Source organism: Podarcis cretensis (assembly GCF_951804945.1).
Source record: "Podarcis cretensis genome assembly, chromosome: 2".
NCBI lineage: Eukaryota > Metazoa > Chordata > Lepidosauria > Squamata > Lacertidae > Podarcis > Podarcis cretensis.
The window spans coordinates 5,142,346-5,159,218 of record NC_137171.1 but is presented as its reverse complement, the minus strand read 5'-3'; the positions used below and the strand labels follow the sequence as shown (position 1 = coordinate 5,159,218).

General features: G+C 45.2%; 1 protein-coding gene across 5 annotated transcripts in view; it reads right to left on the bottom strand.

Moving 5' to 3' along the window:
- Positions 1-16,873, bottom strand: part of ARHGEF25 (Rho guanine nucleotide exchange factor 25) — a 75,522-nt gene that overhangs the window by 2,783 nt on the left and 55,866 nt on the right. For all 5 annotated transcript variants that reach the window (XM_079966690.1, XM_079966687.1, XM_079966689.1 and 2 more), the window contains 9 exons: positions 16,523-16,592; positions 15,056-15,145; positions 13,965-14,072; positions 12,613-12,663; positions 11,159-11,236; positions 9,260-9,454; positions 8,244-8,424; positions 6,178-6,398; positions 207-311 (listed from right to left, as the gene is read on the bottom strand). In XM_079966690.1, coding sequence (XP_079822816.1) covers positions 207-311; positions 6,178-6,398; positions 8,244-8,424; positions 9,260-9,454; positions 11,159-11,236; positions 12,613-12,663; positions 13,965-14,072; positions 15,056-15,145; positions 16,523-16,592 — 1,099 coding nt within the window. The remainder of the gene's footprint in view (positions 1-206; positions 312-6,177; positions 6,399-8,243; positions 8,425-9,259; positions 9,455-11,158; positions 11,237-12,612; positions 12,664-13,964; positions 14,073-15,055; positions 15,146-16,522; positions 16,593-16,873) is intronic.

Sequence of the window (16,873 nt, the reverse complement as noted above, 5' to 3'; positions counted from 1 at the left end):
GTGGCACGGTGGCAACATGTGGTCAGGTGGTGGGGACGTGTGTGTGTGTGTGTAAAATGTCAGTCCCAATGAAAGTTAAATCCTGATGGAAAGAATGAGTAAGGCCACGGGCAACAGAACCTGAATCATTATCGTTATGTCAACTGTGAATGTTGAATCCTTACTCAGATTAAAAGGAACACTTCCTCTGCCCTACCAAAACTCACTGTGTGCAGGGACTCCTGCTGGGAGGAATTGGAGAGATGCACCTTGGAGCCATCGGAAGGTAGGTGAACTGGTCCAGGCCCTGGAGAGCTTTGGCTGCGAGATGGCTGGGGGCAGAAAGCAAACTGGGTTTAATCTGGGTAGGGAGTAGACAACATTCCAGCACAGATGGGTGCTCTCAATTTGGTGTCATATTATGTGAGAAAGTGTGCATAGCTTGTCAACTGTCAACTTGTGCATAGCTGAAGTCAAACAACATCTCACATTGAAAGCACGCCATGCAAACGTCATAGTTTCACAAGACCCCTGACCTGGAAGGGATTCTGGCAATCCAATTCATCAAATGAAGTCATCTAATTTCCCAAAAAAGAAAACAGATAGGCATCCTCTTGCAAATCTCTTGTGTGTGTCTCTCTCTGCCTCTATTAGAGATCAGTCTGATCTCCTTTTCATCTAAGTGGAATTTGCTGCCAAGGAGTGTGGTGGAGTCTCATTCTTTGGAGGTCTTTAAGCAGAGGCTTGACAACCATATGTCAGGAGTGCTCTGATGGTGTTTCCTGCTTGGCAGGGGGTTGGACTCGATGGCCCTTGTGGTCTCTTCCAACTCTATGATTCTATGATTCTATGATTCTATTCTATAATCTGGAATCAGAAACCTGTAGAGTCCTGAAGCCTCCTAAGACAGCATAGCACTCTTTCCTACCCTCCTCCTCCAACTCATATCTGAGAACAGAAATCAGCACTCTTGTCTTCACCACTGTCTTCGCAGAACAGTGCTCACTACTTTGGGCTCCTCGTCTTTCCTCCCCACTTGCTATAGGTTTTAGTGATTAACATTTTTAAAAATCACAACAACAGATAATCCTCATCAGAAATAATACAATATAACCAAGGAAAAAAACAATAACTACTGAACGGTTATTTAGCAGATAGATGACTCCGACAGTAATAATGAAAATTTAAAACAGAGGGAAATTGAAGGAGAGGCAGTCAATGTAACAAGAAGAAAAATGATTATGATATTGGCAGTGGTTAATGAACACAAACAATATTTGGATGGTTTCAGAATGGGGGAAGCTTGCTTATGCCTATGAGTAACAAACCTACTCTGAATTTCCTCTACCCTCCCCTTCCCTGCAACATGTTTGGAGGAGTGTGTGAATATCCTCACATGCATGCATGCAAGTATCTATGGACTGAATATTAAAGGCTTAGTTTATCAGCAGCAGACACGTCTACTTGTCTTCTCTCTTGCCTGGCTCCAGTTCTACCTCTCACCCATCACCTCGGCAGCAGAGCAAGCCACAGAACCAGCCTGGCTGAGACCATGATGCTGGGAGGAATGGTTAGCAGCACACCTGTCCATCTGGAGGGTCTGGCAGGTGAGATGATGAAGACGTCATCTCACCCAGGCAGTCTGGGAAAGAGTTAGCAGTCTCCCTGGCTGCTCTCCAGTTAGTCACCCAAGGGGAACTCAACGGTCCCCTCCTCTGTCCCTCTATTCCTGAATACCTGCTGCCCAGTTTGAAGTTTCAGAACAGAGGCCCTAGACCCAATTCCCTCCCACCCCATTACTCTTGGCAACAGATGATGTCCAGACTCAGGTTGCTTTGGTGATTGTTTTGTGTGTACATAACCATTCAGATGTTAAAACCTTTTTTAGTGAACATTTAAACCTCTTTCACAAAGCCTTGTGGTCTCTTGCCCACCCTATGCTTAAAAGCCAAGCCACACACTACCTAAGTGTGTTCTTTTTGAAACCCAGGTGAGCTTAGATTGTTTGGTGGAGGCAACCAGAAAAATAAAGACTTCTGCCTGGTGGCAGCGGAAGGGCCACTAGCCTGGTCTCCACTTTGGGGAACTGTGACACACTGTGTTGCATAAGCTCACTTAACAGAGACCACACACTCCCTAACATCCCTTAAGCACACTCACAATTATATTCTTACTGTTATGTATTGAAGTTCTCTTTTTTTTCCCCAAGTGAATTTTTATTGTTTTCCTTACATATTTTTTCCCAACAAATTGTAATAGCACCATACATTCCCTTTGACTCTGCCGAGTCGTGACCCCCCTCCCTCCCCACAACTGGTATATTTATCCTCTTTCCATCACGCACATCATTCTCATATTAGTACTATTATACATTGGAGGTATTATGTCAATCCTGCTAGTGTCTTGACCTCTTTACAATTCTTTAAATATTCAATAAATTTACTCCAGTTATTTTGGTATCTTTGATCTCCCTGGTCCTGGATCCTCCCTGACAGTTTGGCAAGTTCTGCATATTCTGTCAACTTCACCTGCCACTCCTGAATAGTTGGTATATCTTGTACTTTCCATCTTTGGGCCAGAAAGGTCCTCGCGGCAGCTGTAGCATACATGAACAAATTTTGATCTTCTATTTTAATTTCTGTTCCTATTAAGCCTAATAGACACGCTTCCGGTCTTTAGGGGAAAGTACCGTATTTTTCGCCCTATAGGACGCACTTTTTCCCCTCCAAAAATGAAGGGGAAATGTGGGTGCGTCCTATGGGATGAATACAGGCTTTCGCTGAAGCCTGGAGAGTGAGAGGCTCTCGCTCTCCAGGCTTCAGGAAGCTCTGCGCATCCCTCCGGAACCTGGCGCCAAGCCGCGCCGACCTCTGGAGGGTTGCGGAGAGCTGCCTGCCCTCCCCGGGTCCGCGCAGCTCTGCGCGTCCCTCCGGAGCACGGCGCCAAGCATTAGGAAGCCTCAGCGCGTCCGGGCTTCGCACAGCTGTCCGCAAGCCTGGGGAGGCCAGCGCGGCTCCCTAGGCTTGCGGATAGCAGGCTCTTCTGGGGGCTGGGGTCGGGGGAAGTTCGGGCTTCCCCCGCACCAGCCCCGTGCCTGGGGGGGAAATTTTTTTTTCTTTATCCCCCCCCCCCAAAAAAAAACCCTAGGTGCGTCCTATAGGGCGGTGCGTCCTATGGGGCGAAAAAAATGGTATATCTAAATATTTTTTTGAGTTCATTATAAATTGATTCCCAAAATTTTTTTACTTTATCGCAGGTCCACCACATATGGAAATAGTCCCCATCTGCCTTTTTACATTTCCAACATTTTCTTTCTTTTTTCCTATACATTTTAGCTAATTTTACTGGCGTCAAATGCCATCTATACATCATTTGTAGTAAGTTTTCCTTTAAAGCCATGCATCCTGTAAATCTCAAACCCTCCTTCCATAATCTTTTCCACGCATCGAATTCAATGTTATGCCCAATATCAATTGCCCATTTTGTCATTGATTCCTTTACTTCTTCGTCTTTTGTATACCATTCTAGCAATAAACTATACATTCTTGATAAAATTTTATCTTTACAGTCTATTAACTCGATTTGGAATTTCGATTTTTTATCTTCGAACCCATTTCTCTTTTTATCTTCCTTTAATAAGTCACTGATCTGGTGGTATTGCAGCCACCCTGTTAACATCTTTTCAATTTGGTCATATGGTTTGAGCTTTATCCCTTGGTCTGTTTTCCTAGTAATATCCTCATATGTTACTCTTTCCCCTTCCATGTTTACTTTTTTTGTTGTCAACACCTCAATTGGTGATATCCACCACGGTGTCTTTTACTGAAGTTCTCACCCTGGGCCAGCAGGGGGATACTGTAGATAGTTATGCAAATGAAGGATCGAAAGTGACGTTCAGTGATTGGATAGTTTGTATGCAAATGAAGGATCGAAAGTGACGTTCAGTGATTGGATAGTTTTAGAAAGTTGCAACAGTTACAATTGTTCTGGAGCTCTATATAAGCAGGCTGACTGAGCTCCTCAGTTCAGTTCTGTTCCAGCTTGCAAATAAAGAGCTGCTTTGGAAGAATCGCTGTGTCGTCTGATATGTTCGCCCCAACTTAACACTTACAGTTGGAGTTGCTCAGCACATGCTTCTGCAGCAAGCGGGTGATTCCAATCCATTAGCTGTTACCACTCTGGATTAATCAATGAAAGGGTACAAGGAGAAAATCCATCTGCATGGGATGAGGTCAATATCCTCTAGTTTAATAGACCCCAAGATTTTGTCCCAAACAGGAAAACCTGTCTCATTTATTTACTTCTTTACTTCTTATTCTTAAAGCTATCTACACTGCCCCTTGATATAAATATTTGCGGGACGGCTTACAAATGAGACTAAAATACTAACTGAGCATTGAACTCCAATTTCTCATTTTTTGTTGAGCAGCTGTTAACAAGGAGGTTCTCAGATGCAGTAATGCTTTTGAATACTAGTTGGTGGAAACGGCAAGAAGGGAGGAGTGGTTGGTGTGCTCAAGTTCTGCCTGTAGGCTTCCCACAGCCCTCTGACTGGCCCTTGTGAAAATAGGATGCTGGTCTAGGTGGGCTACTGGCATGATCCTGCAGGCCCTTATTGTGTTCTGATGAGGTTAAATGCCTACATTTTTGGAACATCTCCCCTGGGGCATTTTTTAAAATGAAATTTTGTTGGACAATACAGTGGTGCCCCGCAAGACGAATGCCTCGCTAAACGAAAAACCCGCAAGACGAAAGGGTTTTCCGATTTTTTAGCGGCTTCGCAAGACGAATTTCCCTATGGGCTTGCTTCGCAAGACGAAAGCCCATAGGGAAATCTCCGGGACAGTGGGGAACCCTCCTCCCACCGCAAGCCCCGGGAAGAGAGGAGAAGCTGCGCGCCTTCCCCTCTGTTCCCGGACCTGTCCTGAAGGCTTGCGGTGGGAGGTCCGGGAACAGAGGAGAAGGCGCACAGCTTCTCCTCTCTTCTCGGGGCTTGCGGTGGGAGGAGGGTTTTTCCTCCCCACCGCCAACATTCAGAAGGCTGTTCTGAAGGCTGGCGGTGGGAAGAAAAGCCCTTCTCCCGCCTCCAGCCTTCAGAAGAGTTCCCCGCAGGGCTCCCCAAGCTGCAGATGTCTGCCCCGCGCGAGGGGCGCTCTGCTTCAGAGCGTCCCTCGCACCGGGCAGCAGGCTGCTATTCGCAGCCTAGGCAGCCCTGCAGGAACTCTGCTGAAGGCTGGCGGCGGGAGAAGGGCTTTTCTTCCCACCGCCAGCCTTCAGAAGGCTGTTCTGAAGCCTGGCGGTGGGGAATGTCCTCCCCCCCCCCAGCCTTCAGAAGAGGTCCGGGGACAGACTGTCCCCGGACCTGGTCTGAAGGCGGTCTCCCTAGGAACGCATTAATTGATTTTCAATGCATTCCTATGGGAAACCGTGCTTCGCAAGACGAAAAACTCGCAAGACGAAAAAACTTGTGGAACGAATTAATTTCGTCTTGCGAGGCACCACTGTACTGATATGAATTGTGTGGGAAAGATAACTTTCCTTTGTCTCTGTGACAGCATGTGTACAATGCAATCTCAAGCCAGCACACACGGTGGATTGTTTTAATGACAAATGATTGTTTTCATTTTCTGCTTCACGTAGCTCTTGCAAACTATACATGTGTTAATGAGGTTTAACAAATGTAAGCACTGAACTGAATTTCAAATTCCTGTTGCCAATTACTAGCCCCTTTCATTCCAAAGCTAGAACAGGAACTTCACCTGTGCCAGCCCAACCTCACAAAGCTGTTAATTCAACAGGGATCTTCCTGTTTTTGACAACAAAAAGACCTTCCTACCTTACGGGACGCGGGTGGCACTGTGGTTTAAACCACAGAGCCTAGGACTTGCCAATTAGAAGGTCAGCGGTTCGAATCCCTGCGATGGGGTGAGCTCCCATTGCTCAGTCCCTGCTCCTGCCAACCTAGCAATTCGAAAGCACGTCAAAGTGCAAGTAGATAAATAGGTACCGCTCCGGCGGGAAGGTAAACTGTGTTTCTGTGTGCTGCTCTGGGTCGCCAGAAGCGGCTTAGTCATGCTGGCCACATGATCCGGAAGCTGTACGCCAGCTCCCTCGGCCAGTAAAGCGAGATGAGCGCCGCAACCCCAGAGTTGGTCACGACTGGACCTAATGGTCGGGGTCCCTTTACCTTTACCTTACCTCAACATAGGCCTGTTGCTCAGGCTGGCCTGGGCCCGGAAGGTAGAGGGAGGGGAGAGAGGCGTTGTGGGGCTGGAGGCTGGATCCCTTGCTCTGGTCCATGGAGACGGAGGAGCAGGGCCGGCTGGGTCCACCAGGCAGTGAGTGATGCGGGACTCCAATGCGTCCTAGGCTATGGGTTTTGCTCTCTCGGCGCTGGTACTCTATGGGCGACTGCAGTGCTGGCAAGGAAACAGAAAGGGGCAATGAACTGCAGGGTCACGCACTGGAAGCACAAAACGCTCTGAATTCCATTAGTGAAACATAATCTTCTGCAAGAAAGAAAGAAAAGACTCCTCAGGGGAGTGATTCAGGAACCACTGGGTGAAGTCCCACAGCCCCACCTGTGCAGGTGTGATTCAAGCAGCTTAAAATGCTTCTCTCAAAAGCCACTGTCAAAAGGTGTCTCAAGCACCCTCATCAAGCAGGAGAGGGGTGCTGCATCAGGAGCCACCACTTCAATGTGCCTGAGGTGCCAGAAGACAGCAACTCCTGGAAACTGCACGACAGGGACAGGAGGAAGCCCAGCAAGCAGATGAGGGGCTACAGGCCACACCAGGGTGCATTGCAGCTCTTGAGATCAACACCACACCATGAACAAACACCCTCCCCCAACTCCCATTTCTTAATATCATCACTACCCCACACACTTATTTCTCTCTTTTAAGAGATTATGGGGCAGTGAATATCTTAAGAGAGAGAGGGGGCGGCTCTGCCCCTGCCCACACTGGCATGTGGTGTCCAACAGATTTCCCCTAGGGGAACATGGCCCTTGGGGGAATAAAGGACATGGTCCATGCAGTTAAGAGTCATTCAGAACTGATCTACACATTATGCAAAATGGCAGGGTAGAAATCTTTACTGTCTGACTTCAAACTGAAGGGTGGGAATCCCATTTTTGATTGCTCCCCTATGTGTGTGTGTGTGGGGGGGGACACACTACCTTTTCTCAACACAGCAAATCAGAGAGAAAGATTTAGAATACAAATCTCTCAGTTTTTTATTTGAGAAAGTGTTAAAAAATGTGACCTCCTGCTTACTGGCAGTCCACTTCCGCTCTGCCATCTACTTTGGGACTCACCCCACCCTTCCAAAGTTGTGTGTTGGCTTGATTCACAAAGGCCAAAGTACAGCTTGTGCTTGAAGTAAAAATGTATGGCTAGTTGAGACATGCGTGTACATCACTTGATTGCACAATTAAGGCCTGACTTGCACATACATGAGAAGATGGTAATGTAATATTAGAGCTGGGGTTCGGGGGCTGGCATATAGAAAGAGACAGACAGAGATAGAATGGATTGTACCTCCAGATGACCTTTTTAATGAACATTCCTATTGATTTTGCAGGAGTGATTCAATTGCATACCAGAACTGCAGGTTTGCACCATTTAAAGTGGATTAAAGTGCTCCAATACCGTAGCAAATGAAGGGTCCTTGACATTTAACACCCCCCCCACACACAAATAATCAGAATGAATACTCAATAAAAGCTAAATCTAACCTAACCTCCGCATAAGCTTTGTGCAAGCAAATCAGGATAAATGCTCAATAAATATCAGGGCCCTTATTATGGTTTTATTCCTGCTGATATGATATGGTGGCATGGAATTGGGGTGTTTATCACTTTAAATATTCTTTTTTTGTACTTGGGATCAATTCTGATAGAAGTTGAATTAGAAATAACTTAAAACAAACTTAAACAAACCTATTGCTAGGTCATTTCTTTCACTCAGAAAGAACCAAACTATTTAAACTCACTGAAAGGCAGTAGCCTCTAATTCAAATTACTCTTTGAAAATTGTCTATTCCCTGCCCCCGCGCCACCATCTAGAAGCCAGCTGAAGTTTCCTATACTTCTGCAAAGCATTGTGGAAACATCTTAGCTTTCATATTCCATCCAGACCAGGAGTGAGGAAAATGAAGGAAGAAATATTGAGGAATCACTCCTTGAAGAAGGCTGGGTGTGGTTTAAAGGGCAGTGGGTGCCTGAGAGAGTTAGGAACAGAACATCTCTTTGAACCCCCTACCATTGAGGAAGTCACGTTGTGTCTCCAAGATGAGGCTGATGTCAGCCACCCAGGCCTGGGCAATCTCTGACGTTGCTGCCTGCAGTACGTAACGGATGGTGCCCCGTTCTGCGCCACGAGAGATCAGTGCAAATTTGCAGGGATCATTATCCACACAGGGCTCCAGGCCCAAACAGCTAACCTGGCATTGAGATGGATAGTGGATAGGTAATGACCGTTCAAAAGCAAGAAAAAGAAGAAGTTATTAGCAATAAAATGGACAAACCGGGAGGGCCTGGCAGTCAAGCAAAAGGAATGTATTTGTTTATTTATTTATTTAGAAAACAGATTTGGGTACATCTGCACATTCATGAAGTCCTAGAAATTCTGTGGTTCTCTGGATATAACCAAGGCTGTGTAATCTCTGTGCTTTAAACAAAGATCGACGTTCTGCACACCAAGCCAGCCTATATTCTTGTGCCAAGAAAAGCTACATTCCGAAACCTGAACGAAGAATGCAAAGCCAGTTAATTTCCATATTTCCTTGCTTTGCACTACCCCTGCTCTCTGCTCCCGAGATTACGTCAAGCAATGCCCACACACTTTCAATCCTATCTTCACAGCCACAAGGCTATACATTTATATAAGGCAGGATTCACCTAATGAGCGCATGAGTGGAAGCCCTTGTGCAAGGGCTTTTGCTTTTGCAGTGGGCCTCTTCCCTCCCCTTGCATGCACCCCTAAATTGGCTCTGGGAGTCAGAAGAACCCCCATAACAGTGCACTGGGGGAGAAAAGGGGGTTGTTCTGTCTCACAAGCTGAAATGCTTACACAGACAGAACGTTTGCAATAGCACACCAAGTTGAATTTCACTCGCAATTTCTAGCCATATAAAATTTTATACACATGCATAGACTCTCAGGGTACCAAATTCAGTGCTTACAATTACATGGTACAACCGCAGAAACAGGGGGTAAACAGCGATAGGTACGGGAATACAGGCTTGCCTAGGTTCTCTGCTGTTAGCCCTGTAATACCTTGATGCTGCTCTTGAAGGCATAAGTTTGAGCGGCATATGGACCACGCCGCCGCTCCAGGGTCTCACTCAGGATGACAATCTGCTCAAAGAGAAAGATGCGCCGCTCACGGCCCCGGGCCAGGATCCCGCCTGCCTGCTCCGTCACCCAGAAGGTGTTCTGCTGCAGCAGCTTCCCCTGAGCAGTCAGTTTCCCCTGGAGAAGAGAGGGCAGATCCTAGTTACTCAGCTGGGGAGAAGGCACAAAACTGCCCTGTGCTTAGAGCAGAAGACTCAGAATTACCACTTGCAGATGACGGGCTGCACCTTTGAATTCTGACCCAACTCAAAAACTGCCTGCCTGGAGAAAACTAACCTGTCAAGGAGAAGCCTAGAACCCTTCTTCTTTACTTAGCAACTTTCTATATGCAGAGAGGTTTGGGTTCTTTTAGATCTGAGGCAGCACCGAAATATTCACTTACATTTAAAGCAGTGTATTCCCAGCAAGGGCTGTGCCACATATTTCGCAACATGTCTGAGGGCTCGTCCACACCTCTGCTTCTGCCATACCTGGAAAGGAGGGGGCCAAGTGGTTTCCCCCTTGCCCCACTCCTTTCCCAGGGAAAGCCACTCTTTAGTGTTAAATCAGGACAAACAGCAATCCAAAGAACAACAACAAAAGAGCAGTTTTCCTCAGGACAAAGCAGTGGGACAAGGGGGTGTGGATTAGGGCAAATTGCTTCAGTGAGGGGCCTTAAAAATATGTTTCTGGGTGTGAGGAATACAAATCTGCTATAATTTTTGTGACTGGACAACATTTGGCTTGAAACATCTACGCTTAATGAAGATGCACATACACTGTTTTCAGAAAGCCAAATAATTTTTAATTTTACTTTCTGAAAATTTCAGGTAATGCTTAATAACAAACAAACAAACAAACAAACAAACAAACAAATGCAAGTACTTGGCAATTGTTTTTAAAAATTTCTATGCAATTTCACACACATTTTCATTACTAAACAAAACTATATTAATTTAACCAAAATATCTTTTGAATTTCCAAGTCATGTTTCCAACTTTTCAGTACCCCTCATTTTTGGAATCTGAAAGCTGAAAAATTCAACGTGTGATAGTCCCTGAGACCTAATTCTTTCAATTACCTCTCCCTTTTCTACCCACTTGTTCCTATATTTTAAGCTCACAATTTCCAGATCAATGTACACAGAGTTGGAGGACCCTCATTTTAAAATGCCTATTATTATTATTATTATTATTATTATTATTATTATTATTATTATTATATTGCCTTTTATCCGAAGATCTCAGGGAAGTTCACAAGATTAAAATACAGGATAGAAACACAAAATAAATACCGTATTTTTCGCCCTATAGGACGCACTTTTCCCCCTCCAAAAATGGAGGGGAAATGTGTGTGCGTCCTATGGGGCAAATGCAGGCTCTCCAGGCTTTGCGCAGCTCTCCGCAAGCAGCGGGAGCCGGCGCTGGGCTCCCACGGCTTGCAGAGAGCTGCCTGTTTGGGGGCTGGGGTCGGGGGAAGCTCAGGCTTCCCCCACCCCAGCCCCACGCCTGGGGGGAAAATAATTCCCCCCCCCCTTTATTTCCCCCCCCAAAAAAACTAGGTGCGCCTTATGGGATGGTGCGTCCTATAGGGCGAAAAATACGGTAGTTAAAACAAAAATAAATCAATAACCCCCTCTCCCACAGACACATTTAAAAGGCCATAGAATCAGCCCAAGGCCTGGTTGAAGAGGAATTATAAGGTTCTCTTCCTTGAACAGCCCCCACTGCTAAAAACTAAGGTGCCTTCTGCAGTAGAGTTGATTGGAAAATCAGGGCTAAGAGCCTAGCTCCCCCGGGATCTGTAGAATCTCCAAGCCAGCCATTGATTCCCAGGGCCTACCTCAAAGCCCTGAAGACGCCCCACATTCATCATGTCATTGCAGCGCTTAGGAACAAAACACATCACCTCCACAGCTCTCTGAAAGGCAAAGGAAAGTAGTCGGGTGAAAGCGGTGGACCAGAATAGCCCGGTGACTGGCTGGCTGTGCACCCATGGCGAGCAGCGCCAGTGTCATTAAACCCAGGAGATGCAGGACATGTGAAACAACACTGGACAACCTGCCCCGTTTAGACTGACGGGCCATAGTTCCATGCAGACACTATTATGAGATATGGATTCAAGACCCCTGTCAGCTATGAGTGCAGTCTCGGGAACATAATGAAGCCTCCGCTCCCTCTCTCAAGGCATATCCAGAATGAAAATATGCCCATACCATGTGGTAACCCTCGTGGGACAGTTCTGCAGATCCTGAATTTGAAAGTCAAAGGAGAGAATATGCTAAAGTGGGAACGGGATTTAGGATATACAATTGATTATGAAAACTGGAAAAGGTTTTGGAAAAAATACATAAATTTTACAGCCTGCTATTCATTAAGAGAGAATTATATGAAGATGCACCACAGATGGTATATGGCACCAGACAGACTAGCAAAAATAAATAGATTGAATAGTAATAAATGTTGGAGATGTAATAGAATGAAAGGCACTCTATACCATATGTGGTGGACATGTCCAGAGATCAAAAAAATTTGGGAGATGATTCATGAAGAGATTAAAAAATGGATAAAAGTATCATATATCAAAAAGGCAGAAGCATATTTATTAGGAATCTTGAGTAAGGATATCCCCAAAGACAGAATTAACATCTTTCTGTATGCAACAACAGCAGCGAGAATGTTGGCAGCCAGTCACTGGAAAGGAAATTATATCCCAACAAAAGGGGAATGGTTAAGTAAACTATGTGAGTACCTGGAATTAGCAAAACTGACGGATTTAATAAGGCATAAATCAAAAATTATAATTCAGAAACAATGCAAATGCTTAAACAAATATTTATACAAGCAGGGCTCAAATATGAAAGTTTGGTTGTGCCCAGACTAACCTTGTGAAGAATATAGAGAACATAAAGATTTGACTGATTATGAAAGAATCTAAGGAAGGGAAACGATTGAAGAACAGATGTAAAGGCGAGCAAGATAACTAAGAGACTTGCGGTGAATGCGGTGGAAGTCTTTTATAATATTTTAACTAAGATTTATATATTGTAATGTTTGAAGCATGGATTTGGCAATATTGGCTATGAAAAGTATTTTCTTTTTTAGTTTGCAGTTTGGAAAACATGTATATAAATGTGTTTACAGTGTTATGTATGGTCTTTTCTTTTCTTTTCTTGTAAAGTTCAATAAAAATTAATATATGAAAAAGAAAGAAAGAAAGCAGCAGCATAATAACATCCAGTCCACACATAAGGGTGGGACTGGGGAGCAGCAGCTGCAAGTGCCTCCGGGTCCTACCTCCAGCTGTTCTGTGTCCTTGCCAGCTTTCCCATAGTATTTCAGGAAATCCTGGGAGGGAAAAGAGGAAATGAACCAGTGCATTCTTTAGTGGTAGGAGTGGGATTTCACCGGAGCCAAGCCATGCAACTAACTCCAAGTGGCCCCTGCTCCCCCGGAGGCAGTGCTGGTCCCCAACTGAGATGGCTATCAGCCATGATGGCTTTGCTTTGTCCCTACAGTTGGAGACAGCAATGCTTCTGACTGCCAGTTGCTGGAAACCACAGCAGGGGAGAGTCTTGCTCTTGTGCTTGGATCCTGCTTGCAGTTTTCCCACAGGCCTCTGGTTGGCCACTGTGAGAACAGGATGCTGGACTAGATGGGCCACTGGCTTGAAGCAGCTTCAGCTTCTTATTAAACAAATGATTCAGACTGTGCTGTCTGCTTATAGGAATACACCTGCCTTCACTGATGCCCTCCTTGCATATTTGTAAATAAAGCTGGTATTACGCATAAGCTGACTTCTGCTTGCACATCAGGACTTCACCTTACCCTCCTCCCCCTACTACAGCCCCCCAATGTCCCCTAAATCTGTCCCCCAATCTTCCAGAACATATTTGGGGGTGTGGGGGATGCATGGAAGGAGCAGAAGGTGAAGCAAGCAGGAGTCTGTTCCACTTGTGCGTGGACAACTTTGGATACAACCTTAAGTCTCAAGAGCTCTCTTCTTCCAAAGGGAACTAAACCCGGCAGTGCTATCTTTCAAACCTTTCATTGCTTGGGGAAATGGGGAGCAAGTGGGACTCTGCAAGGAACTATAGCCACCAAGTGCCTCCATATGACAGCTACCATGTAAACTGGAAGCTGCCCTAACCCTGGTTCCAGCTCTGAAGGCAAATACAACCATTACCCATCAGGTGGCGCTAGGCAGCCAACAGAGACCCCAGCTACTCCTTTTGTGACATTGGGATGGTTTGCTGTCCTGCAGGTGACACGAGGCTACAGGGTCTCTCCCTTAAAACAGAAAATAATATAGTGCAACTGTCTTTCGGGGTTGGTGTGTTGTGCGACAAGCACACAGAGTGCAATGAGATTGAGGGGGGGGGAGGGAGGCTCGATTAATTTCATTGTACACAGGTTGTACATTGACAATAAAGGTATTATTATTAAACAGACCACTGTTCTGCACTTGTCCACACTGCCAAAGACTGCTATAGATATCATACCCAGCAGAAGACATATTGGCTGCTGTCTCTCCTTAGCTACAGGTCAGGAACTTGCTGGTCTCACCCCCTACACACACACACACACACACACACACACACACACACACACACACACATTTGCCTTAGATTTGGAAAGCAACACTCCACCTCCCACGTTAGCACCTTGAGCAGCAGCTGGTATTTCATGATCCGCTGTACGGGTTTGATGAGCAAGTCATTGAGCTGCAAGCGGTGCCCCAGTTCCTGCTTCAGTTCCTGGAAAGGAGAGAACAAAGCAGATCGGACCCTGTGGATCTGTGTGGGAGGTCAATCATGCTGCCTATTAAATGCCTGCCCACTCCAACAGGGCACCTCCAAATCTTCCTGTTTCCCCCAAAGCATCCCACTCATCTTCCCAGGAAGACCTCAGATCCCGTCCCCTTATCCTATGTGTCCAAAGTCTCACTAGGCTGTGTACACACTGTAACTTTAAAGTATATTTAAAGCCACACACACCTTCAAAGGATTCTGGGCACTGCATTTTGATAAGGTTTTCTGGGAATTGTAACTCTGAAAGGGGTAAACTGCAGTGCCCATAATTCTTTTAGGGGGCGAAATGTGCTTTAAAGGTATTTTTCCAAAAACACATATTTTTGCCATTTTGTCACCCCCCTCAGTGATGACACCCAGGGTGGTCCCCACCCACTGCACCACTGCACAACTCCTATGCAACTGCTTGTACGCTGACGGTTTGATCCCTGGCTGGTATATGAATGTAATATAATAATAATAATAATAATAATAATAATAATAATAATAATATAAATGATCTCAAGTAGCAAGACTTAGAAAGACCTCTATCTGACCCTTTGAGAGACACCTGCTGCCAAAAAGTGGAGCCAATATTGGCCCAATAATCCAATAGAGAAAAGGCAATTTTGAATCTTTACTCGTGTTCAGAGTACAGCTTGGAATGAACGAGCCCTGGGTGGGGCAGTGGGCAGTGAAGAAAAGGAGGCAGGCGGATTCTAGCAGGAGAGAGACTATACCTTCAAAGAATGTTCAAAGCACATTTCCCCCTTCAAAGAATTCTGGGTGCTGTGGTTTGCCAGGAACTACAACACTGTGAGGGATAAATTACAGTTCCCAGAATTCTTTGAAGGGTAAGAATGTGCTTCAAACGCACTCTGAAGATATCGCATGTCAAGGACAAAGCAAGCAGAGACAACAAAGCTGCAGCAAATCACATGGCCCCTTACCTCAAAGTAGTTGTCAATGAACTCGGACACAATATGCTCAGATTTGGGTTTGTTCTGACAGTAAACAACGTACATGTGCAAACGGCGCTCCTGAAAAACAACAGGGGAACAATTCAGCAGAATACTTGGGGCAAAATCTAAAGTACGTAGTCTTGCCGGTACAGCGACTTGACTCTGGGGAGGGTATGTCAAAGAGGCAGGTTCAAAACCCTGCTCAGCAACACGGGTAATGATCACTTTAAACGAGTCAGTCGCTCTGATGAGTGCTTCATCTTACCACAGGATACAGGTACTCCAAGTAGAAAATAGGCACACTTCATATCTACTTATCTGGATATGCATGACTATGACTTATTTACAAGAATTAATGCAGAGCCCAGCAGTATCTTAAAGGCTACCAAGGCTGCCATCCTAAGAATACTTACTAGGGCAGTCAGCTCCAAGGAACACACTGTGTTGAAGGATTCTGCAAATTTATTTTGGGAAAAGCTTTCCATGGCTAGAGTCTATTTTGTTAGATGTGTGAAGTCATCTCTTAAATAGGTTGGGGTTTTTTTAAGCAACCTTCCAACAGCAATATTTATTCTTACATATGAATAATTTCCAGCGGAGGCAGCCCTGTTAAATCTGTTGCCTCAGAACCAATGAAGACTCTTAGGGCACCTTAACAGACTAACAAATATGGCATAATAAACTTTCATAGGCTAGAGTCCACTTCATCCAAGTTTGACAAAATAGAGCCAGAAGATCTAGGAAAATGCAGGAGATGGCAATAGGAGCATCTCATTTCTAGGCAAAGCACTAATAAACACAATATAAAACCAAGGAGGGAATGGTTAGGGGGGGCCTCCTAGAATTTGAAATTATTCACCATGTAGCACTTTACAAATAATAACAGTACAAGGCTATCTCTTCTCACACAATAATGCTCCTCCATGTCAGGATTGTTGATGGTGATGTTATTTTAAAACTTTTTTTAAAAAGCCAGTGTGCATCCTTCTTCTCTAGCTCATTCAAGAAAAAAAGTATAGAATTTTTCAGTCAGAGTCAAACAGCCTTGACCTTATTATGCTCCAGCCTAGTAAACTGCACAATTTTGTTGACTTGTTTTGGACCAATTAGCAATCACCTAATTAACAAAAAGATAAGCAGCTTTTCCCTTCACAACAAACCTCCCCTCCATTATTTTGTAGCTATCAAGTTATCATTTCATTTCAAATCTGGGTTTGTATCACAAACAATTCTAGAGGTAAAGACAGAAGTCTGCAAACAGCTTACAGTGCTTCTAGCCGAATGAAAAGCCCCTATGTTCAAAGGCAACATGCATATGTGATGAACAACAGAGGTTTGATACCACTGTCACCTCCTCTGCCTAGAATATAATGGAGCCCTGTCCATCTATCCACCACCCATTGTGGCTCAGCTCGGCAGTTCTTCTGTTCTTATTTAGCAAAGCCAGGGACTCACGTGCTTTATGAACAGTTCAGCCAGAAGATCAGGGTCCTCCAGACACTTCTCCAGCTGCTTGAGTAAATAACTGGGATCAGGGATAAGAGGGAACAGAAAGAGTGTGAGATCTGCAGGACAAGTTATCTTGTTTCCCAACCATCCCTCCTCTTCCACCAATTCCCAATGATGGTGGACCACTGCTGCTCTCCCTCATCTTGTCTGTTCCACACTGGCCACAAGCACCTGGGCAAGGTAATCCAAGAGGAGTCACTACCAGCCGTCAGCAAAAGGCATCTCTTGCCACATCCCGTTCTGGCTCCATTGTGAGATTTCCACAGTCAATGCATGACTTGCACCCAGGAATGGGTG